The 25,880-nt window shown below is 28.0% G+C and overlaps 1 protein-coding gene across 1 annotated transcript in view; it reads left to right on the top strand.

The window, feature by feature from the left end:
- The window catches only part of LOC123305393 (lachesin-like), a 98,613-nt gene that overhangs the window by 31,643 nt on the left and 41,090 nt on the right, over positions 1-25,880 (top strand). The window contains exon 3 of the mRNA XM_044887099.1: positions 9,179-9,336. Within this exon, the coding sequence (XP_044743034.1) occupies positions 9,179-9,336 (158 nt within the window). The remainder of the gene's footprint in view (positions 1-9,178; positions 9,337-25,880) is intronic.

The raw sequence follows: 25,880 nt of genomic DNA, 5'->3' as shown, positions 1-25,880 counted from the left end.
CGGTAAAGATAGAAAGAACAAAAGTTTAAATATAAAAGATGTTCCTTATAAAAAAATACAACTTTTGCTTCAAACATTTTTTCGTAAACATCACTGTTTACCCGTGAGGGCGCAAATTAGGTTAGAAACATTATATAGTATGTATACACGTATTGTATATATTTTAAATTTAAACTTTAAATATATTATGTATGTGTTTGTTTGTTATAGCATATAATATATCCACTGAGGTAGTATTGTGAAGAAAAATACTTTTATTTTTTTATGTGTAAGAGTGGCTATCTTTGTTTACTCACATGACGTAAAAACGAAAACGATTGCGAAATCAACTTTGTCTATACTATTTTCAGTTAAAGAGTCACCTTAAATTTTAACATTGTCTTTTAAATGCCTTCAAATTGATCCTATAGATTTTTCTAAAATTTGTTTATGGGCTATTTATAATTCGAAGAAACAAATATGTGTTATAATTCGAAGAAACCAAATATGCAACTTCGTATTTTAAAGCGATAAAACTTGCTCAACGAATTTTGTAAAATTACCATCACCGGTAAACAGAAAGAGATTGTGAATTTTATTTTTTTAAGAACAATGATTTAAAACTTTTATGTTTAATGACCACTCTATATAAATCAAACCTTATAAAATTTGTTCTTTTCTTTTTCTTTGTATATTGTTTATATATGTTTATTTCACTTTAAACGATTACATATAAAATCATGCTTCAATTTTAGTTACAAATTTTTGCATATACCACCCATTTCACGAATCATGTACATCATGAAAAAGTAGGTAATGATTACCTAATTGTGTAGTATATAAAGATTACGTGATGGTTGGGTATATGATAATGCAAAAGTTTACATAATCAATACGAAACCAATAATTTGGGAATTGGTAATTTAAAACATCTTCTTTTATGACATGAAATATCTATTTTTTATTTTTTTACGCCAAACATAGTATACAATATCTGGATGACCGTGCTTTGCTCGGTATTTTTTGAGTTAATATACAAATTTTATCACTCATATAATAACCGTTGAAAATGTCCCCACACAAATACCAATTTAAATGTCTCGCTAATATTCTTTATTTCGTTAACTACAATAAAACACCAATAGATGTCACGAAGAGTCACATTTTATAATCAATATTTCAGTTTTTCCAGAAAACAACGTTTTCAAAACGACGTTTTTTCAAAATAAAACCTAGCTAGATCGACTTTTCGCCCCAAAAAAACCCCTATGGATCTCTAATTAACGATTTTATTGGGGAAAAATAGTCGCCATAAAAAAATTCCTCGAATTTTAAAGGAATATTAATCCCCTACATCAATGTTTACTTATTTTATAGTTTCATCGGAAAAAACAGAACCCTTATATTTTCTTTTTGTGGCATGTAAACATTTTAAAATCTTTGTTACTTTGCTATTTTATAATTAATAGCATACCGTTGAATTTGCCTTAGAAAGAAAAATCAATAATGTAAATTGACTTTTATGCTTAAATGAAAACATCGCCAAATGTGAAGCTACAAAATATCCAAAGATTGTGTCCCTCACTCTCTAACTTATCTTATCTCGAACACAATATGATAATTAGAACAGAACCTTATGATCTTGTGTGCCAATTGTTTTTAGCTAGAGACTATTGAGTCATGACGAAAAAATACCAGAGCTATTGAGTTGAAAATACCAGAGTTGAAAATTATTTATGAATATCGTCAGTGAACAATGTGAAATTACAATATGTCTTAATATAATCTATACTGCCTAGCATAAGCTTTGCCTATAATACATCATCTTATTAAATAAATGCATCGAAATATATAAACATTTGGCACCGTTTCTTAAATGGAAAAATATTATACAAAAAACCTTGGATATCTAAAATTAACCTTGGACGGATAAACCGTCTTTAAAACTACATCATAAAGAAAAATATTTACAATTTAGATTGCGCCGAATTAGTTGTAAACGACACCATGTGACATGCGGTATCGTTTCCTGAAAAGCAATGTACGCAGGTCAAATTGGCCCAGTTCATTGATTTCCGGTAAAGGATTTTTGCGGGATTGGAAATAGGATTTTGAAATGCTTTAAATGAAGATTCTGATTGTGTGGTGCTCAGTTTTTCTGTGGTGAACTTCTGCCGAATATCACTTGTAAAATAAATTTACATAGGCTTTTATCCAGGATTAGAAGAGGTTTTTTCGGTCAAGCCAAACTATGTTTGAAATAATTACAGAGTGATCCATAATGTTTAAATTATAAATTATAAATTAAATTCTTTAAAATACAGTTAATATATCAATTACATTGAATTAATTGTAATAATTGATTAAATGTCATTGATTGATTTTTTCGTTACATCATTTCGTATAAACTTCATATGTATTAAAATGAAAGAAAACCATTATTATATATTGAGTAGAAAAAGGAATTCTTGTAACAATTCACTAAACTCGCCGCCACGACGTACTCCAATCCAATATACATGTTGTGTACATCTGTAGAATAAGTAAGTGATACATACAATTGATCCCAGAGCCCATAACAGATTTTAGAGCACTGATTTGATACATCAAGTTATATAGCTTAAAAGCATTGTCTATGATATTTGTATAAGCAACAGTTCGTCTCGATGGCATTCATAATTAAGGTAAAATATATGTGTTGAAAAATATTATTGATGCTGCATGAAATAACAATCAATATAGTTTATTATGAATAATAATCGTGATATGAATCGCATATCATTTGAGTGGTGGGACACCGGACAGGACCACCTCAATGATTAAATTAAAGTAAATTTTTTTTAAACAAAACTAACAATTACTGTGAATTAAAACCCATGTGCACGATACGCAGTAAAAAAATATACTCAACATTCATAATACACAACATTCAAATAGCACGTTAAAGTTATTGCAATCAAAACTGAACATTTAAATAATATGGTAATAAACTATCTATGTCATAAATTTCTATTTTCGCCTTTTTTATCACCTGATTTTGACAAATAAAAAAGATAAAATTCTTCCAAAAGCAAAACTAAAAATTATAAAATAATAGATCAAGAATCCACAAAAAATCATGAGACTCGACAATTTCTAAATTTCAAATTCGAAATGATTTGAAATTTTCTGTCATCTTTAAATGGATTTATATGTTTCCAATTCCAATTTACTTCGTTTAGCATTAAGTGACTTAAGTCACTTTTTGTTTCGCAGCTAATAATAATTTAATTGCTGTTATGCTTTGTATGTTTGTTTTAGTTGGTTAAATTAGGAAATATGCCATGCATTTTATACATTGTGAAAATGTATGTTGTGTTTCCAATAAGTTTTTCAGCTAGTTTGCGGAATTTATCATTCTCAAGTGGCCTGAAAGCCAATATCCTAGAGTTCTCATTTATTATTTTAATATAAGTACTATCAAAAATAATAAATGAGAGCTCTAGGATATTTCGAAATAAATTTCGTTTTTCGCCCATTTTCCTAGACCAATTTTTGTATTATATGAATATGTATTTCGACTCCCAAGTAGTCATCATCAGTACGAAATAGATTTAAATAGCGTATGTTACTCATACTCATCTATAATTTTTGATATATCATGCAGCATCAATATTTTTTACCTTACACATATATTTTACCTTCCTTATACCTTGCGCAGTAGCTGTTCTACCTGTGAATGCCACCGACACCTACAACTATCGTAGACGATACTTTTAAGGTACATAACTTTATGGATACATCAAACCGTTGCTCTAAAATGTGTTATGGGCTCTTGGAATAATATAACGTACAGTACACACGCTACATCATGCCATAACATCCATGCCACACGCCTTACGTACGTACTACGTACAACATACACACTGAAGATTGATTTCATTCATATTAGATGTTTTAAAATGAAATTTAACGAATATTATAATGTATAATATATATTATATAATATTAATAATAAAACACTGAAAATATTTCATAAATTTTTATTGGTTATTTAATTAAATAAATTTTTTATTTCGAAATTGCCTGAAATCAGTGGCGTTATTTTTATTAAATGTTTAACAAAAAAAAAAAAATTATGTTCATAATTATCGTTTTATGACTGTCTACCTTCGTACACGGTGTCGCAGTTTATCGAAAAATCTAAAAAAATTTAAATAAAAAATACACTTTAAGGAACAAGCTTTTATTGTACTAGAAAGTAAAAAATAACTTTCCAATGAGTTACTCATTTGACTATATAAAAAGCAGGAGGTTATCAATATATAATATAAACAAATACTTCTACAAATAGGCAAATTATATCTATGTTAAAATGACTCATAGGAAAACTATTTTTTAATAAGAACAAAAAAAGCTTGTTCCTTAAAAAGTATTTTTATACCATGTATATATGAAGTATATCAAGGTATACTAAGTTTTGTCCCAAGTTTGTTACGCTTAATAATATTGATGCTACGAACAAAATTTTGGTATAGGTGTTCATAAAATAACCTAAAGAGTTAATTTCCGGTTGTCTGTCTGTCCGCCTGGAAGCTCGATAACTCAAAATCGAAAAGGGATATCAAGCTGAAGGCTGGACTCAGGTCTCAGACTCCACGTCTTATTTAACACCGCAGTTAAACTTAACAATCTAGGCATATCGTAGATTGAATATATTGCGATTAAACCAACCGAGCCACTCGTGTTTACTTTTCATACAATCTTAAGGATTTGCTCGTTTAAGTCAAGATCATAAAAACACGCTCATATATAATTCGTACACTATTTGGTAATTGTACATAATACTTACACATCGTATGCATAGATGTACAAATTATACTTAGCTACGTATTTATTAATTATGTTTATCTTTTTAACAAAACAGGCAAGAACCGTTTTCTTCGAACGGAAAAATTCATCATAAATAAAGGTTGTTTCTAAGTTGTTTTTGAACAATGCCTGTAGAAAAGTTTTTAAGATAATATTTAAAATGTCTCGACTGGTACATTTAAAATATGCAAAAAATGCCAACTTTGATAGCGAATGTCTTTGTTTATTATCGATAAAACAAAATTGATTAAATAATTTTCAGAGGAAATTTTCCAAACAATATACTCAATTTTTTTTTCATTCATTAGATAAAGAATAAAAGTTAAAATGTAAAAATTTTCCTTATAAAAAAATAAACAACTTTTTTTTTGGAACAGTTTTGCGTTCCACATGTTTGTTTTCAATTGTTCAAAGTTTCTATTCTATCTACAAATCTTGTAATCCTCAACTCGACCAGTTCTAAGTTTGTTTTAGCTTTGATAGTTTAAGCATAACTTTGATGTCATCATTTTACATAGTGAAAATGGCGCTAAAAAACAAAAAAAACATATTTCTATTAAAAGGTTATTTCTCTCGTTGGAGTTATTACTCAAACTTGGTGGAAAAAAGGATAAGTAACATTAAATCTTCTAATTTTCTATTAAAATCTTTATAAAACAATTTTAAACCTTTTTTTAAGATGTTTTATTAAATAATATTTAAAATATAAAAGAAAATATATATAAAAAAAATTCGTGAGCAGCAAAGTTCCATCACTAAAGTTATATTCTCCTATGATTATATATTTCTTTTCAAGATGTATTTATTTTATGTAAAAGGGATGAGATGGAATACAATGGCATAGGACTCGGTAGAATTTGCACTTACAGAATTAGAGAAATTATCAGAAAAGGTCATTGCCAAATTAGTCATAAAAAATCCATTCACGAGACTCTTATTTTGACAATATTAAATTGGAATTGAGCTTGGAAAATTACAAATATTACTATTACAGTAAATTTTATAAATTTTGTTTCAAAAGTACATCATGTACATGCATTTGGTTCAATATTGCTTGGTCTGCTTATGACTAAAAATTCCTGCTCTTTTTTTTTAAAATAAGAAGCATTATTAATCATTGTTAATTGTAGAGAGATGATATTTTGTTGTGTAGTTTCTTAATTAAGGTACTAATTTTTATTAAATAAGTTAAATATTTCATGGATATGATATTTTTGCTTTACAAGTAATTTTACTGACTGATTACCAAAGGAACGGTTTCTTTACATTTTAAAATGTGTAAGACTGAATCCAAAATAAAAATATTAATACGACTATTCGGTAAAGAGTTGCCCTATTAGCTCAGTTGGTTAAGGTATAACCAATTTCGTTCACGGTATGCTTAGGGTAGCGGGTTTGATTACCGCCGTTGCAACAAAATTAATTTAATTAATAGTTATAATGGGCTGGTGTATTCCATGGTATATGCATGAACGAGGTACACTCAGCCTCTGAAATTGAGAAGCTGATAAATGAAATGATCAGCGGAAAGATGGTAAAACACATATATGGTATCACAATGGACTCTATAGCCTAATTGTATCCTTCGTGGACAGCCAATATAACCTAACCTAATCTTACCTTTGGTGCCAACTATCCGGTTTCTTACGTACTTCTCAATCAAATGTATATAGTAGGAATAACATTAAATAAAAATCTTGATAGTTAATTCACATTGTTTATTTTAGAATAAGGCTTACACATTTTGAAATGTAAAACAACCTTTTCATTGGTTAATTGATTATAAATTTTTTTAAATTAGTATCTTAATTAACAAACAACGCAACGTATTACCTTCACAGCTTTAACAAGCAATGATAAACTCATATTCGATATCCAAGAATCTATTTCTGGGATTCATGAAACGTAATAACACCTTTCCCGTCGAATTTTTTGTTGTTAACTGTTGATACAGTAGAAAAGTTTATATTTTTGGGGAAAATATAACTGAAAATATTCACAAATAGTATGATATTATGTGACTGTTGTTTAATTAAATACAAAAAATTATTTGTACATTTTGACTTTTATTTCCTTTTGACGTTTTAATGTAATCATTTACAACGTAGTTGTTTTGCAATGTCTTCTTTATAAAGAAACAAATTGATATACAAGAACAACAAAATTTTTGTGAGTAACATTTTCAGTGAAAATTCGAATAACCTTCTCAAGGAAAAATTATTTAATAAAAATTTCGGATTCACATATAAAAGATAAGTCAATAATTCGTTACAATTGCAATCCTTTATAAATTTTTTATCAAGGTTTTTAAAAATCATTAAGTACCTACTAGATAACCTGACAAATGGTGTCCTGCCTTAACTATAAATATTGAATTCTAATTGGTATAATAAATTTTAAAATATAATATTTAAAAACATAGTGTTTTTTATTGTAGTGCGCTACGAAACACAAAATTCTTCGTTTTATTTTCTGGTGCGTATATGAATAGGTTTGTTTTGTTGGTATGCCTGTTCCCCTGTTGGTAACATACAATTGTTCATGTAGAAAACATGAATTAACAGGTTTGATGCCACAAACACTAAGCGACTGTCATGGCTATTTATTTATCGACATTGCAAATGCTAGATGACCCGGAGAACTTAACCTACAAATTATTTAATTGTATTTTATCACCGATTATTAATATTAACTGACCTGCAGCTCTAATTTATTAACAGCTATACCATGATTAGCCCGCCCGCTAAGTCCGTTAAGCCCATTGGCAAGCTTACCTCCTGCTTAGCCCGCCCGCTAAACACAAATTTTACTACTATTTCTGGGACAAGCATCTTGCCTGGCTGAAGACTTCGATAGTAGAGATTGCTGCGCTCGTATATAGCTCTAATAAATACCTATTCACAATACCTGAAAAATAATAAATAATAAATAAAACATCAATTCTATTATACATCATTAGTCTTTTAATACATATGGTGGGAGCGCAAATAAATACCAAGTAGGTAGGAACGTGCAATGTTATTTATAATTTTTATGCGTTTCCACCATTTAATATTTTTTCTCAAATTCTCTAATGTTGTTTTGTTTTTAATGTGTAACCTTCTCAGCAGTGTTAGTTAGTTATATAAAATTTGTTCGTTAGTTGATTTATATTAAAAATGGCTCTGGTCAAAATATCCGTAGATCCAGTAGCTATCAAGATATTTGTCTGAAAAAAATATCAAAATATATCCAAAAAAATATGAAAAAAATAAAATATTTTTAATATTTAAAAGAATTAAAAATATTAATTTTTTTAATATTTTGAATTTATAAAATATTTTTGATATTTTTTGAGAAAGTAGTAGAGCAAGCAACTTATTCTAATTTGTTTCAATAAAATATTTCGAAAACTCACGAACTGATTGATATCGCGCGAACAAAAAATGATATCGATTTTGTTGAGGTTTCAATCGAAGCATATTAACAGCAATATGATACGAAAAGAACATTCACTCGAGCTCGAGCGATATTTATAACTATTTATTATGCTGGGAAGTTATTCGTGTGGACATCAAGGATGGCACCAGACCCTACTCACAGCTTGTTTAATTTTTGTTTTAACCATATGCATTCTGATCATAAGTATGCGATGGCTCTAGCTTTTATATCACCTTAGGCACCAAACATATTTTGCTAAAAGTTTAATAGCAAGGCTATGTATATTACAATTAAAATACCATTTTAATGATTTATTTTTATCAAGTATTTGCTAATTAATTATTAAATTTACATAAAATATTTAATCCCTTTTTTTAAGCTTTATTAATACCTAAGATGGTTTCCATGAACAAGAAGTCAACAACCGTATTATAAGGTAATCGGTCTCTAATATGAACATAGTAATTTCTCTAACTACTTTATTGAACTCTTTGTAAATATTTTTAGATTATTTGAAAAATAATTTTTTCAAATATAATTATTGTACTCAAAACCAAGATGGTGGATACCATGTCAATTATTATATTTACAAAATACGATGTTGATTTCTACAGGGTTTAAATGTAGATCTGTTTGTCAGACTAGATTGAAATAATAGAAATATGTGATTAAATAATAAAAATTATTTCATATATTTAAATATTTACTATTCAAACCTCCCATGTAACAAATTACAAAAAAACTAGACTAATGTATGGTAAAAACCATCTGATTCAATCAACTAGTTTAACACATTAGTACCTGCTTCAATTATATCAATTATATAGAATTTACTTGAAATTTAATCGAATGGCATTAAAAAATAGAAATAAATACGGAAATTTGAAAAAGCTTAACATTAAATTTTATTTTTGTTTATTATTTACAGGAACAATAAATGGACTTGAACCAGATTTTCTGTATCCACTAGAAAATGTAACAATACCACAAGGACGTGATGCATCATTCACATGTGTTGTAAACAATCTAGGTGGATACCGGGTGAGTCAGAATACAGCGTCTGCCAGTGACGGTGCTTTCACTAGGGTGTGTATTTTTATTTCTATTTGTTTCTTTTAACTAAACAGAAAAAAGCATACTTTTTTTCTAATATATAAATTGTACAAAAATTAATTATAAATATCATTATTAATAATCTGTATATGTACTTTATTTATTAATTAATAATTTTTAACTTTTTATGTTTTATAAACATGTGTCTTATGGGGAATGATTGAATTTTGTATAACAAGCCTCTAAATATTATATATGAAACACACATATGCACACGCCTGTGTTCAGCACCAAACCAGCACCGTTTTTGCACTAATTAATAATTTTTTATATTAAGTATAATATTTAATATCTATTTCTTTATTTATTAAATTATTCTGTTTCCTAAGATTTACTTATCTTCATTTAAAATTATTATTCGTTTTAAATAAAATAAGGTTAATTTTGGTTGCGTTTAATTTCAAGAATTAACAAAAAATTCAAATTAAATAAAAAAGTTTCTAAATGAAGTATAAATAAATCTTTGAGAAAAAAATAAATACTAAATATTTAATAAATAATTAGTGTTGATTTTTTTTTACGTTTTATATTAAATAAATGGCTTTATTATATTTATTGTGTTATATAAATTAATGTTGTACATAAAGCTTTTAAAACGTAAATGAAATGTATTTAAAAAATACCATCACTTTGATGAAGCCATTTTTTAATTAAAACATTATTAAATTAATTGTTTTGTAAAATCTCTTTTTAATTAATATATTGAAGACAAAAATATATTTTTTCTTTTTGGTCAATTACAAGGAAGAAAATTAAGTACCACTTTCGTGTTTAAAGTCATGTTAAATTATATCCCCACAGTGAGTAAATTTGAAATTTATATACCTTTGACTCGTTAATATTTTATTAGTTACAGTGGAATTATTTGGTTTTGTTTACTTATTTATTCGTTTGTTTCTTAAACGTGTATTTGATTAAAATTTTGTTTCAATTAATTCAATAAGAAGATGGAAAAAAAAAACATTCCATTGGCTTTTTCATTTCACAAAATTGTTAGAAGAAAGTTTTCAAGACGGATAACAATTATTTTCTTCCTCATATTGTATTCAGTATCTTAGCTGTTTATAATGAAATTCTTATTAAAAATTATTTGTTTCTTACAAATTCCCACCTTAATTCTTTTTGAATTCGTTTTAAAAAATATTTTTTCATTACCATCTTCTCAACTACACCTACATACTTTGTAATACCAAAAATTGAAATTTTGTGTTTCAAAATTTTGGAACTTGTTAAACAAGATAAAATATTATGTCAAAGTTTCTGCTACGTGATGCTTGAGAAAAAACAGTAAATAGAAAATTAAAATTATAAAAACAGGATTTTTTCCAGCATACTTGAAAAACTAATTACAAAAAATTCTGCAATAATTTTTATACGCCTTACTTATATCCAAATTGAATCAAAAATGCTACCTTTTTGATTTTATTACATAAGATGATATGAGCGAAGCCTCTAATTATAACAATTACTCGCACATGTTGATTGTTTTCTGTTCCGGTAAAAAATTTTATTCGTTCAGCTACGGCTCATTAAAATTGGCGTTTTGTTCGTCGAAAACTGAAGTAAAAATAAAACTGCTTGCTTTTTCGGAGACAAAATGTTCTATTTTCTGCTGCTTGCTTTTCGGCTGCTTTTTCAAGGAGTCGAAGCTCAGGAAGTATTATTTTTACAGAATCGAAAAGCAATCAAGCTCTTTGTTTTTTATACACTTTTTTTGTAGAAAGCGTTAAATAATACTTTACAGCCAATTTGATTGTGAGAAAGTGGTACCAAAAATGTACGAAATTACGCCAACTAAGATTTTTTAGTCCATAATAGTTTTCAAATTGTTGAGGGAAAAGCTGCTTTTAAAAAGTATTCTACGAGTTAATTTTTTCTCTTTTGCTTGTGTTTTTACCAATTGTATAAATTCTAAATAAATAAAACTCGCTTAGTTATAGATTTGATTATATTTATACTTATGAATGTTTAAGAAGGTAATAAATTATAGTCGTGAATTTATAATTTATCTCAAACTGCAAATGTTATACGTTTATTATGTTTTTGAAACTGTTGCATTACTTTCTGTTATACACCGCTTGAATTTTCCGCTTGGATATAAACTTTGTACTGAGAGTGAAACACAATTATACAAATATACAAATATGTAAAATATTTGTCACTATAGGTATATACATAGAATCTCATTCAATATTTCTCCCATTTAACAATGACTGGGAATCTCTTTTGATAATTTAACAATTAACACGAATTCAAAAGTTGTAAAAAGATGTTTAACTTCAACTTAAAGTCATTGTTATACATAACTAAGCCCAAATTTTTCTAAAATAAATTTCCCACCTTATAATTTTTAAGAGTCGCAAAGTCAATTTTACTTAAAAAGAGATATTTTTTAATATGACTTAAAACAATTTCTTATATTTGATATAAATAATTATTTGATATGAATGATATAACTGGCACAATAATTGCACCATATTATTAGTTGCACCAAAATTTGCACCAAATATACATTAATATTTATTCACCAAATAAATAAAAAAGATTTTGCACTACTGTATCTTAACTTTTCGTTTCCTTATTAATTTTTCAGAAATTTATTTATAAAAATTAATTTAATTTTGATTATTTTCAGTATTATAATTTCAAAATGAGCAAATAATAAATTTACATAACATATTTCGACAACGCAATTTTATGAAATTAAATTCTGAGATAGGTATATTCATCAAGTGAAATGTACAAATAGAATCTCTTAATATAAATGAGTCAGTAAACAAGTAAAAAGTGCGTAGTTGCAAGCTACCTTGAAATTATTCCGATTTTGATAAATATTTTGTTAAAAGTTTTGAATTAAACAAAATTTGAAAACTTTTTGGATAAATGCCTATTTAAGGTTGAAATTGATCTTCTAGAGAAACTTCAAAGGAGAGGCGCAATTTGTATTTACAAATTATTTCCAAGCTATAATATCTATCCCAAAAATTACACAGTTATGAATATTTTCAAACTAGATATCGCATTAACAATGTGGGGTAAAAGCTCAGTTAAAATTACTGGAATTAACGAAAATATTATATATTATTACTAAAACACTAAAATTTTATAAAAAAAGATTGAAAAATAGAGAGCAAAATTTTAAATTTCCTATAAATATTTCTGATAAACAACTAACAACTTTTTTTGAGAGTTTTATTCCATGATTAGTGGCTTTGGTTTCAATCGAACGCGAAATCTCTAATTAGAAAAATCTTATTCGAAAATTAAAGTTTCATTTTAATATATATTTTCAATTTTTGTAACATAAGAATTTTCTCGAATGATTTATCGAAAATTAAAGTTAGATTTTCTGAAAACTAATTAGTTTTCCACTAAACTATGAGGGCTATTTTCACTATATTTAACTCAGTAGTTTTCAATGACAAAGAGGGCAGTATGATCACTTTTCCTAAAGTTTGCGTTAGTATCTTTTGAATTCTGCATTTCATTCGAAGTATCTTTTGAATTCGATTTGCATGCATTCGAAGAAAATGGACTACAACAGAGAGCTTGAAAAGCAGACAGAAAAATAAATATTAAAAGCGAAATAGTCTCTACGTAGTTATAAATACAACTGTTTATTGACTCTACTATATAATATAATATCTAATTAAAGTATAGATGTATGGGTTAAAATGTTCTTATGCTTCGTAGAATAGGCATAACACAAAACATTGATACATTAATGTTTTGTGTAGATTAATATCTTCAATATTTCATCAAAAGTTTGTCTATACTTGAAGAAAGTTGGGTATCAAGTTTATTTATCATCGTAGCATTAAAATTCGGTTTTATCATCTACGATTAAGTCACGTAAAACTATTTTGGGGAAATTATTATGTATTAATATTTTAACCACGCTTTAATCAATTTTATGTTTAATTTGTGTTCAATTTTATGTTTTGAGTTTATTATATTATTTATTTCATTATAGTTACACAAACGTGAAATAACTATGCGCAAGTGTAAAAACATTTCAGAAGGCCCTGTCATTTGTTTGTCCCTCAAAATACAACACTCTTGCGCGATGGTTAGGTTATATTAGCCATCCGCAAGAAACACACTTGAACCATAAATAAGACCCATCATGATACCATATACGTGCTTTACCACCTCTTCCGCTGTTAATTTCATTTATCGGCTCCTCAATTATTTCATGCATATACCGTGGTCTACACCAGCCCATTACATTAATCATTCTAATGTTTTGTTATGTTGGCGGCAACCGGATCCGTTACACAGGGCATATAGCGTACGAAATTTAATTTACGATTTAACCAACTGAGCTACTAGAATTGAACTCCTCTGCAATAGAAATTTAATAAATTTATGTCATATACGACAATACTATTCCTCTTCTCTTTTCTTTTCCCGGGGTTCAAAATAATATATCACTTTTAATGCACACTATCAAAAATTATTTTTGCATGCTCAACCAGCGAAGCTACAATAATGTAGCCAAAATACGACATTCGATTTCGTATTCATTCCGATTAACATACATTTAAACTTCACCTCGATTCATTTATAATAGAATTGATTGCAAACAATTCTATTCATTTTATCTCCTATTACAGTTCTATCCTTTTTTGCTAAATTTACGCTTAATGAAACTCAAAGCAAAGCTTTAAGGAAAGTTTAATGTTTATGAAGTATTTTGTAGATTTCTATAATATTTTCGCCGTTTCTTTACTCAAGTCATAAGTTGTTAGCCCGCGAGGCAGCGTCCTTTTCGTTAAATGATTAATACATTCTTGAAAGGTCCTTTGGCGACCCTACCAAACTTCCTCTGTACGACTTTTTTCGAAAGTGCTGCATTTTTAAATAATCATGAAACGTCATATTTAAGCTTTCGGTCTGAAAAAAAGCAGAAAGAAATTGATCGGACGCTATGATCAAGTGATAACAATAATAATTTTTAAACAATTAAGCAAAAGATAACTACTTATGTATTGAAAAACAATTATTCCTGGAACGGCATGTTTGAGGTGGAAGACAAGCTCATCGGTGAAGTTTTTTTTGCCAGACAAAATATTTTTCGAATTTCTTATTAAATTATCTTGTAAATGCATCAAAGCTATACGTATGTTTATCCAGAAAGAATTCGATATTGCAATTGGCATATTTCGATCATGCTCATTTGAAAACGCAGTTGAAAAAAATTGTAAAGAAAAAATTTAGTTGTCCCGCCAAAAGAAAGCCACTCACGAAGTTTCAAACATGTATTAATCATTTAACAAAAAGGGTGCTATCCTGCGGACTATGTAAATATAATCAGCAACTTTGCGCAGAACATCTTCTACGCATTCAATACTTATTATAAATACATTGTATTCTCGTTGATGTTGCGTTATGCAAATTCTATTCCCCTATCACATTCATCAGCCAAAAACATTTTTATCATATTCTTATAATTATTCCTCGACTTTTCCAAGTAAGCAGGCCTGAACAACATCTAAGAATGATGTCATTGGGTACATAAAGCTATTTAAAGATTGTAGTTTTAATCGAAGATGTATAAACCGAACTTTAACAACATTGGGAATAAACTCCCTTATATAATATACATATGAAATGAATATAGTTTGACATTTCGTTGGATGAATATCACGTTTTCTGTTAATTATTATTTTGAAATACTTCGGTATATCGAAAGATACGTCACTTTCATTTACGAAATTTTCAATATTCATGAACATTTTGTTTGTGAAAGATAATATTATGATAATTTTCACTTTAAATCAATGTCCATTTTAAATAAGGTGCTAAATATAAGATCGAAATGTGATGTGTAAATTTAACTTTTTTGTTTATTTTTGCATGTTATTTTCTTTTTATTTGTATCAATTTTTACTTGAAGTAATTTCAATCAGTGTCGATGTATATAAAGCAATTATTAACCACTACAGCGACTCCAATGTACAGGTTATTGTAAAAATTTCTATTCTAGGGAAGATGTAATCCTGATATCAGTTTTATATATATATATATATATATATATATATATATATATATATATATATATATATATATATCGTCATTTTATATCTCGAAAAATTCTCCAACGAAAAAAACGAGCAAAGCTCTGTCATTCAGGTACTTTATTTCATTTGAGACAAATAAAAAATTCATAATTTTGCTTTCAATTTTTATCGATTTTCTCAAAATTTATTTTCGAAATGCTAATACTTTCTGTTCGTTGTTGTAATTTTCTCCAAAACTAACAAAGAGCAACATTTGATAAAAATTATTAAAAAATAACACTTTGGACATCATAAAGATTCCAAAAAAAGAAATAATTTGCTAAAAAATGTAAATTCCCGCTTAAAAAGTCAAGGTAACCTTCATTTGAGCTTTAAACCGCCAATAATAACAAAATCTTACGTCGAGAATATGCCAAAGGACAAAACTATTGTAAGAAAAATTTTTTTTTAAATGCACCGTTTTGAAAATAAATGCAAAGAATACGAAATTTTAATTAATAATAATTTAAAAATCCACATCATCTGTACCTGGCACCTTATAAATATTTTCAAGTGTCAACAAATAACCTGCGTCAATGTTTATCTAATACGAAAAGTATGTATTCAGAATGTGACTGTTTTCAACATAATATTTTGTGTATTGCCAACACACTACGTTTTTCATTCTCTATTGAATATCATGCAATTCACTTTATGTTGACTTTTTTCAGTCAAATAAATACCTACACTATCAAAAATGCGTAAATAATCCAAAATTTTGTTTCAAAGACTTCTACTGTTAAATATTTTGACGTAGGCGATACTGTTCTTGACCAATAACAAAGATAACTGCTTCGATTCCATGGAGTAATCGAATTGACATCAAATAATAAGTTTATCGAACATAAAAATATGTTTAAACATTCACCCCCAAAAGCTAGCTTGTTTTGGAGCAGTACAATTAGAGGTATTTCATTAGATGTAGTTAATGACATCTAAAAAAACCATTAAGATAACTATTATATAATAAAGTAATGTATAATAAAATATTCCAAGTTAGAAACATCATACACGTTTAAGAGTGATCTGTAATGCTAGTAGACCATAGAGCTGTTAATTATTTATGAAAGAGTGTGACAGGTTATATCAAGTTCTTAACCAAAAACCGAAACTTTATCGAATTAAGACTTTCGAAAATAACTGATTGTCAGAAAAATGGCTCTCATTTTGTCGAAAAAAGTTTGAAGAAAATTTCCATCTAACATTTTTACTCTAAAACTGTCATAAGGGAAATATTCTCGAAAATTGCAGAGATATTCCAGAGATATTTTTGAGAATCATTTTCGAGATATTACACACCTCCCTCCCTTCAAATTTAATAAAACTTTTATTATATATATATTAAATTTTATCGATCATTTATTCACAATTGCTCGAGCTCCCCAAAAAGTTGTGGGAGAAATAGAAGTTATTTTAATTTGATAAAATAAGGTATTCGTATTCGGGTTCCAAGTAGGTCCAAAAATCTAAATGGCATCTGTTTGTGTGTAAATTTATTTTGGGACATTTTTTCGTTCGCGATTTAATCTCATGCTGAAAAGCCATCCAAAAATCGCATAGAGAAATTAAGGCATTAGAAGGAGAAAGGACAAAAAAAAATTGAAATTTTTCTGTTAATATTAAGAAACTGGAAATCTTTATAGGTTGTTAATTTGTAGAAAATCAATATATCACTTAAACAAACAATAATTTACCACTGATAATTTATTCTGGAAAAATGGTATTTACAGAAATATTTGCGATAATTTATTTTGTAAATTTGTGGAACATTAAAAAAAATATTTTTCCGAGTAACCTTAGTACTGCTTACATTATAGAGTATATAATTATAAGATTATTTTGATTGAAAATTAGAAAAATAAATTGAAATCGCTGCTTTAAATAAATAATAAAATCTAAATAATTGCATAATTTATTCTTAGTCAATTTACGAGGACAAAAAAGGTAATATCCGGTTTTTATACTATTTATATGAAATATACTCTGGTGTACTAAGTTTAGTCCGAAGTTTGTAACACTTAAAAATCTTAAAATTATGAAAAAAATTTTGGTATAGGTGTTCATAAAATCACCTAATTAGTCCATTTCCGCTTGTCTGTCTGTCTGTCTGTCCGTCTGTCATCGCGATTACTCAAAAACGAAAATAAATATCAAGTTGAAATTTTCATATCGTGCTTAGGACGTAAAAGTGAGGCCAAGTTCGTAAATCAGCAACATCGGTCAATTGGGTCTTGGGTCCGTCTTGTAAGCACGTTAGAGATAGAACAAAAGTTTAAATATAAAAAATGCTCCTTGTAAAAAAATAAACAACTTTGTTTGAAACATTTTCTTGTAAACATCACTGTTTACGCACGAGGGCACACATTAGAAGCAAATTTTATAGTATGTATTAATATGGGATTATCAGTTATGTATGTGTGACATGTATAATTATTATATGTGTAATGTGACATAGAATTCAACACTGTCTATACATGGTATTTCAACAATTAACTCAGTCAATTGTTTGTTTTCACTTGTTTTTTTTTTTAAATTTTGATTAGGCAGCCCTATTTGTGTATTCGTTTAATCCAACAACCTTAACAACATGTTTTCCTGATTCCCGTACAACAAAAAACATAGATGCAGATCAAGATACAAAAAAAAAATGTGAAAAATAACACACAGGTACGGCTACAGAGATACACAAAGCAGTACACATAGATTTATTATATTTATATATTTAATACTCTATACAAGAAAAAGATAATACAACTAACGTTATATTTCTATGATGTTGTGTATTATACCTACATAGGTACTGTAGTAGATAGATTATACCTACACGCGATTATATCTTTGAGAGTTTATTTACATCAAATAAAGGAGAGCACATGGAGATTCGACAGACGGTTAGAATAAATGTGTTTACTACTTCTTTGAAGTTTACCATTCATATACCTACCTATCTACCTTCTACCTTCTACCTCTCATTTCATCATTATTACCTAGATAGAAATTACCACCTTAAAACCATTTACAAGTATAACTTTACCATAATTCAGTACATCTACATATATACAAAGATTAAAGCTGATTTTATTTTCTTTAACAAAAAAAAAAACAAAAATATTCAATGGCTATGTTGGAATTAAAAAAAAAAAATTACATTAATGGTTAAGTGATTGAAAGGTCTCTGTGTTTCTTACCATCAAAGTGGAAAATTACCATAGTATATGTTTAATATATAATTGATTATTCCAAAAAAAAATGTTTGACCTTAATCAAATATTGATTAATTTTAGATATAGATAATCTAATAATCTTTCGTGAGGGTGAGACAAACTGTTTCATCAAATAGAAAATTCGCCAATTTCCTAGATTCCTAGAGTAGAGTATCAAATTGATACTACAATTAGACAGATGCTGTGAACAGTATGAATTGTAGCTACACGAAAGTTTCATTCTGCAGTCCTCCACCAAATTAGCAAAGAGTAACATTCATAATAAGAGTAATCACGACTATAGCTAATTCTTAGTGATGATGACTACTTGGTAGTCGAAATGCGTATTTATAAAATACAAAAAACTGGAAATTGGGACAAAAATCGAAATTTATTTCGAAATATCCTAGAGTTCTCATTTATTATCTTCGATAATATTTATAATAATACATTTAGTACGAATGACTAAAAATCAAACAACGAAACTTTTAGAGTTAAGCAATGAAATACTAACGTCTCGTTGTAGAAAATGTCGACTATATTGTTATTTCTTTAAATTAATTTTATTCAATACTAGCTGACCCGGCGAACTTCGTACCGCCTAACAGTTAGCTGATTCACAGATTGTTTTTGTAAAATACTTATTCTGCTATTCGGGAAACCGGGTCAGCTAGTCAGCTTTGAGTAATGCAGGAGTTTTGATAACGCATCCCAAAGATTCCGACTGACATACCATTCGAGTTTAAACGACTGCAGTTTCCAGTACGGTTTGCTTTCGCTATGACTATAAATAAATCCCAGGGGCAGTCATTAAGAGTTTGTGGTATTAATCTAGAAATCCCATGTTTCTCGCATGGTAAATTGTATGTTGCCTGTGCCCGTTTAGGAAAACCATCTGCTTTGTTTGTTTACGCACCAGGTAGACAATTTGTTTCTTGAGTAATGTGACAATATTATAAATATTGATAAATATTGGCATTAATATTTATACGATACTTATGTCACTCAATTGTTTTGCTTTCCCGAAACCCCTCTATTAACACTTAAACTTTATGGTTTGGTATTAAAGTTCAAATTGACTTTTAATTATTATTACGAATCTTCTGTATGGAAATATGTATAAAAAAGTGTTGATTTTAGACTAATTCATTCAATTAAAAAAAAAAAAAAAATCCTTCAGGATCCTTCTTAAATATTGAGCCTCCTTTGATTTTTGAAAAAAAGCTATTTTCTTTCCATTACAAACAATTTTGGATAAAAACATAACATCTTCAAACAAATCTCCAAAACATCTTTTTTATCTAGCGCAATAGGGTGTGTATACTCTCTTGAATCAAGAGAGTTAAAGCATAAGTTTGATACCACTTTCGAGTGTTTCTTAAGAAAAATCCATCCAATTTTCCATTACAAGCGTACCTTTGGACTGAATGAAAATTTAAAGGTGTTTTGGGGATTTTTTTGAAAATTTTTGTTTTAACCAAATATCGCTTGTAATGGAAAATGGTATTTTTCCAAAAAAATTTCTTAGCAAAAAAAGTAGTTTCAAACACTAGCTAGTCACTCGTGATTCACGTGAGTATACATACTCCTTGGGTTATACGAAAAAAAGGCGTTTTGGGGGACTTATTTGAAAAAGGTAGATTTCAATTAATGTTTCCTATGGAAAATTACATACATTTTCTGTAAAAACAAATCGGGCTTGGTATCAAAATGCACCTGACGTATGGTGTTTGTATTGTTTCCAAACGAAATGTCCTGGTGCAGTTAATGTCGTTGCCAAATAAAATTTGGTGGAGGGTCCGGGAAGTACATGTTATTCTCGACTTTGCCTTTTTTTTCGTTTCTACTAGAAAAAAAAACTCCGCCTACAGCTTTAGTTTTTGTCTGAGGGCTCTACTTTACGTTTTGACTTTTTTATAGTAGAAGCTCTGGAAAGTGAAAACTGACACTCAGTATTATAAGTCGCTAGCTTAAAATTCAGAAAAAAAAGTAAATAGTTGTTAACAAATTTACGTACGCAAATTTTACTGTGGTTTGATGAAATGGTTCAGATGATACATTATGTGCATTAAAAAAATTCTGAAACCTATTTTTTTGTCTTTCAAAAAAAATCAAATATAATTTTGATTTTTTTAGCGTCGCTAGTTTTTTACGAAAAAATTATTTTAAGGAATATTTGAGAAAACGGCTTAGGACTAGCAAAAAGGACGAAAGGGAAATCACGTGGCTTGTTTATAACTCTTAGTGTGTTGTTTCTGATATATGGTCAGAGGATAAATATATGTTCATTTCACTACATCTTATATATTTTTGCTAACGAATATTTCGATGTAGTAATAAAAATATATTTATCAAACCATAACAATAGTTGGATTATTAGATAAACGATAAAGATATAATAAAATAGAAAAGGATAGATGCTACATTAAGACTCTTAGATATAGATCAAACGATACGCGAATTATTTTCATCTTACGTACATATAACTAATATTATTATTCCAAAAAAAAAAGTTGGATGTTTACCTTGTATTGTATGTGTTTTTTGTACTATAAAATATTATATTCGTGCCTCATTTATGAGGTAAAGAATAAGATGCAGAGAAAGAAAATTTACCTACTCGATTCTTTAAAATTTATTCGTTTATTAATACTGTTGAAAAGATTTTGTTCCTAATACAGAATATATCGTTTATTAAGAAATATTTATTTAAAATATTGGCTGTCGCAGCATTTTGTACAGTGCAGTAAAATATCCCAGGAATAAACTTTTTTTCGTGAAATTCGATCTAAATTTTTGTGTTTTGTATAGAAGCTACTCCTGAAGAAACGATTATAACTACAAAAATAAAAGCGGTTATTCATTATTTTTGAGCTCTGATATTTTATAGCAATGCTTATTTAGTATCTTCAAAAAATATTTTGGTTTTAGCAAATTTCCGAAGGAAATGAAAAGTCAAAAATAAAAAAATTAATTTGAAGTTGAATTATGCTTTCTACCAGGTGGGGCAGAGAAGTCTAAAATTATGATTACGCTGTAAAACAAAAGAGCAAGTTTCCAAATTCCTTTTTTATAACTTAAAATAGCATTTAAGAAAATTACAGAAATTGTATTTTCAAAAGAATTGTAAGATATTTTAAACTAAGGTAAGAAATGATAAATTATATTATAACTTAACGATATAAGACGAAAAGTAAGAATAAAATTTTTCGATATCTGGCGTAATTTTCAAAATATCGAAAATGGAAAATTTTGTTTGGTTATTTAGCTTTCGATATTTCGAAAACCAAGGCACATATCGAAAAATTTTATTCATATTTTTCGTCTATATTCATAAAGATATACTAAAATTCATCATCAAAATTGAAACTAAAATTAAAATAATTTCGACCCTAAATCTACCCTGCTCGTACATCCCTTATATGGATGGAGACACTTGATTTTTTTCTTTTCTATGTCATTGTTAATATGTTTACTTTTTATTAAAAAGTTTTTTTTAAATTTGTTTTCATTCGTTCCAAGTGAAAATTATAAAAAACTTTCAAAATATGTCGTTTTTTGAGATTTCTCCATAAGAGCAATGTAATTTGTATCGATGATATTTTTCTTAAAAATTTGCATGGATACCTATGCTGAAATTTTAACCACTCTTTAAGTAAAGTTTGCCTATACAAAAATTTTAAACCTTTAAATCAAACATTGTTGTCTTGCTCATACATCCTTAAATTGTTAAGTTACTTAAAAAAAAAAAAAAAAAAAAAAAAAAACAAGAATCAAAAAGAGTTCAACAGTAAATCCAGGAAAATGACATCCATTCATACGTACATAACTCTCCAGGTGACCAATAATTAATCATATTCCACAGAATTTTAACCATCTGCTGGCCGTCAGATATCAGTTCTTCAACCATTAATGGGCGCTTATTCTAGTATAATTTTTCTATCTCCCGATAAGGGTTTCTAGTTCTCGATCTTTTTTATTTCTCGAGACACGAGAATTATCGATCAGAATGGCTCAAGTTTCTTGAGTATCTCGAGAAATTTTTTCTCATTTTTTACAGATTAAACTGATAAATGAGATCAATTAAGTCAATGATCCATTTTGAGTTACAATAAATTGCACTTAAGAATACTTAAATTTTTTTTTAAATTATTGGGTCGCTACCAATTTTCAATTGTACAACAGTTTCTAATAAGATAAAAAATAATTAGTAAAGGAAAATCAAAATTACTAGGGCATTATTACTTTAATGCGTAATTTCCTTAAAGAACTGTTGGGTGCAGCAAAGTCCATTCCCAATTCAACAATTAATATTGAAATGGACATTAGGAGTGTGGAGTATTATTGCGTGGCAAAAGCTTTTAATTATCGTTATAGGGTGTATAATAGCAACAAAGAGCTGCAAATAATCTGTTTGAATGAGAGTACGTTGGGTAGAATCTGGTTGAATGAATTGGATGAGAGCTGTTTGAGACCAAAGATCAAGAGAGAAATTGAGGAGTTAGCGATACGTGAAAGTTTGAATGATATAAGAATGAAAGAGAGTCTAAGCACCTTTATACCCTTTGATTATTATAAACTAGGTGCTACATATGTGAATGCGTGTAATCAAAGTGAGAGATATTTGATTGCAAATTTTAGAATATATGGGTTAAAGTGGGAAAGTGTAAAAGTTGATGGAGTTAGAATATGTGTGTTGTGTGACTCGGCAGAAAGTGTGAAGCATCTGATCGACTGTCCAGGAACAGCAGGCCAAGAAAGGGAGGAAATAGGTGGTACTTCGTGGAAAATCAAATAGATTCTAAGAATATTAAAAGTCGAACATTTCTGTGTGGGTTAAGTTAAGTAAGTACCTACTGACAATCCATGATTGTAATAAACTTTTTATAATTTCTTATTTACCATTTTCTCATATTCTTGGTATGGTTTATAGATTTCCTCTTCTTTAATTTGACCCTTAATTTACGGCTTTACAAATTCCTTTCTAATATTATATGTTAACAAATATTGTTAAAGTATAATTTAACATCATTCAATCACAAACAAAATATGTTTTTCAAATCTAACAGCACTCAAGCATGATTGTGTGTTTATCTATACATACAAATATATGATAAACACAGTTTTTCATTCTACATAAATAACCTTCTCAACTATCCAAAATCTGTTTCGCACCTCGCATCCCCTTCTCAACAAATCTTTTTGAACTAATAAACGTTCTAAGATACATACATCATCACTTCGATTGAGTGATTTATAATAATATAAAAAAAATATATTTACAACGAAAAAAAAAGAAACCTTACACACAAAAAGAAAAGAAAAAAATTATGTTCAATAGATGTAAAAGGTAAAACGCAAAGATTTCTTAGGTTTTGTTATTACGACATATATATGTGAAGAAAATGAAAAAGATATTCTTCTTATTGAGTGGAAATGATTCTTACTTAACACATAATATCATCGTGGTACATCAAACATACACAAAAAAGATTTTTTTTTATAAAGAAAAATGTTTGTGATGAAAAAAAAAATATGCATATATACATCCGAGGAAAAATAGAATAAGTAGATTTGTAAGATATGTGTTCAGTAATTTGTGGTACTAATCATTTTAATTACCCCCAAAGATTTTACCAATCAGATTTATATTTAATTTTTATTCTAGGTATATCAGATGTACAAAAATAATGGGAAATAGAGATCTAATTATTCTCCAAAGAAATTTGTTTCCCAAAAAAGTTTCACACAAACTATTTAAGGTTCAAAAATAATATATTAGGCTTATTCATGCAATTTTGAAATGGCTTGCTATTCAATTTTAAAATTCATGTAGTTTTGCAATTGTGAAATGTTTTATTTAGTTTTCTATTTATTTTATGTAATGTTTTCCTTAGCAGTTCTAGATTTTCGTCATATACCAGGTTGTTAAGTAAGATGTTACCACTTATATTTATTTTCCTATCATTACCAAATACCGCGATTTCCTGTTTCATATAATATCCCATAAAACGGTATATAGAATAACATATATCTTGACATATTAGAATTCGTCTTCCACGACTATCACTAGCTCCCACCTATTGTGTAAGTTGGATAATGTTGTATATATAAGTGTCAACATCTTCCTGAAAAAAAATGTTACCTTTCAAAGTAATAAAAGTTTATACAAAGGTAGAAAATATGGAATTTTTATGCTTCTCCAGTTGTCTATTCAGGTCACTACACCTGTGAAGTTTAGCCTGCAGAAGCTGACGCACACACTCCAGTTTAACTTTACAGAAAAGTTGAAGAGACCTACCTGACAGCCATACCTACACGTGTATGCCAGACCTTCGTACTAACCTAACTAAAATCTATTCAAAAAACATTCATCCATTCAAGTAATATTTATTTTATGGTATTTTTAACTAATTTGGTGAGTTTCGTGTAACACATCCATCCATTGTCAGTAGATTTCCTAGCTGGTAACATCCTTACCAACGGAGATAACTAGCATTTTCTTACTTTGACATTTGGAAATATGTCTGAACAATTTTTACATTAGCGTCATAAATTTAATATGATACTATACTGGATTAACGAAATTTTAAGATATATATTTGGGACTTATATATTCAAGTTAATATTTTCAAAAATAATATTACGTACTTTCTGGCTGCATTTGACTCCAGAACGGAGAACTTTTGTGGCTAATTATTTTGGTAGCATAGCAACAATTTGTAAAATTATAAGATCGATTTAAAAAAAATTTTCGAATCCTTACTTGTGGTTTTATCTCCGAATTCTCGAATTCTTACTTGGTGGTATTATTTTGGGATGATCTCCTACAATCATGCCAAGAGATACCTAACCTCACAAAATTATTTATAGGTTATAAAAAGGTCAACTAAACGAAATAATTAGCCAACGTACCTTCCTTCGGTGAAGTGAATAAAGAAAAATTGTATTTTTGACAAATTGACGTGCAATTTTACATAATTTCAACTCTTTTTTTACCTTAGATTTTCTATGTAGAATTAAAAAACCGTGGCTAACTAAAATGGCAACATAATTTTTTCGCATTTTCGCTATTTTAAATTTTTCGAAATAAAATTTTTATTTTTAAGAATTTAGTTTCGAATAATTCTAAAATTCCTGCCTGCTCATGACAGTTTACATAAATATTTTATCACTTAATTTTAAGAAAACATTTTTAATTTTTTTGGTGCTCATCTGCTGAGGCTATTTGCACGTAAATATTCTAGAATAT

This window comes from Chrysoperla carnea, chromosome 1 (genome assembly GCF_905475395.1).
Source record: "Chrysoperla carnea chromosome 1, inChrCarn1.1, whole genome shotgun sequence".
Taxonomy (NCBI): Eukaryota; Metazoa; Arthropoda; class Insecta; order Neuroptera; family Chrysopidae; genus Chrysoperla; species Chrysoperla carnea.
This window is presented reverse-complemented; position numbering and strand designations above follow the sequence as displayed.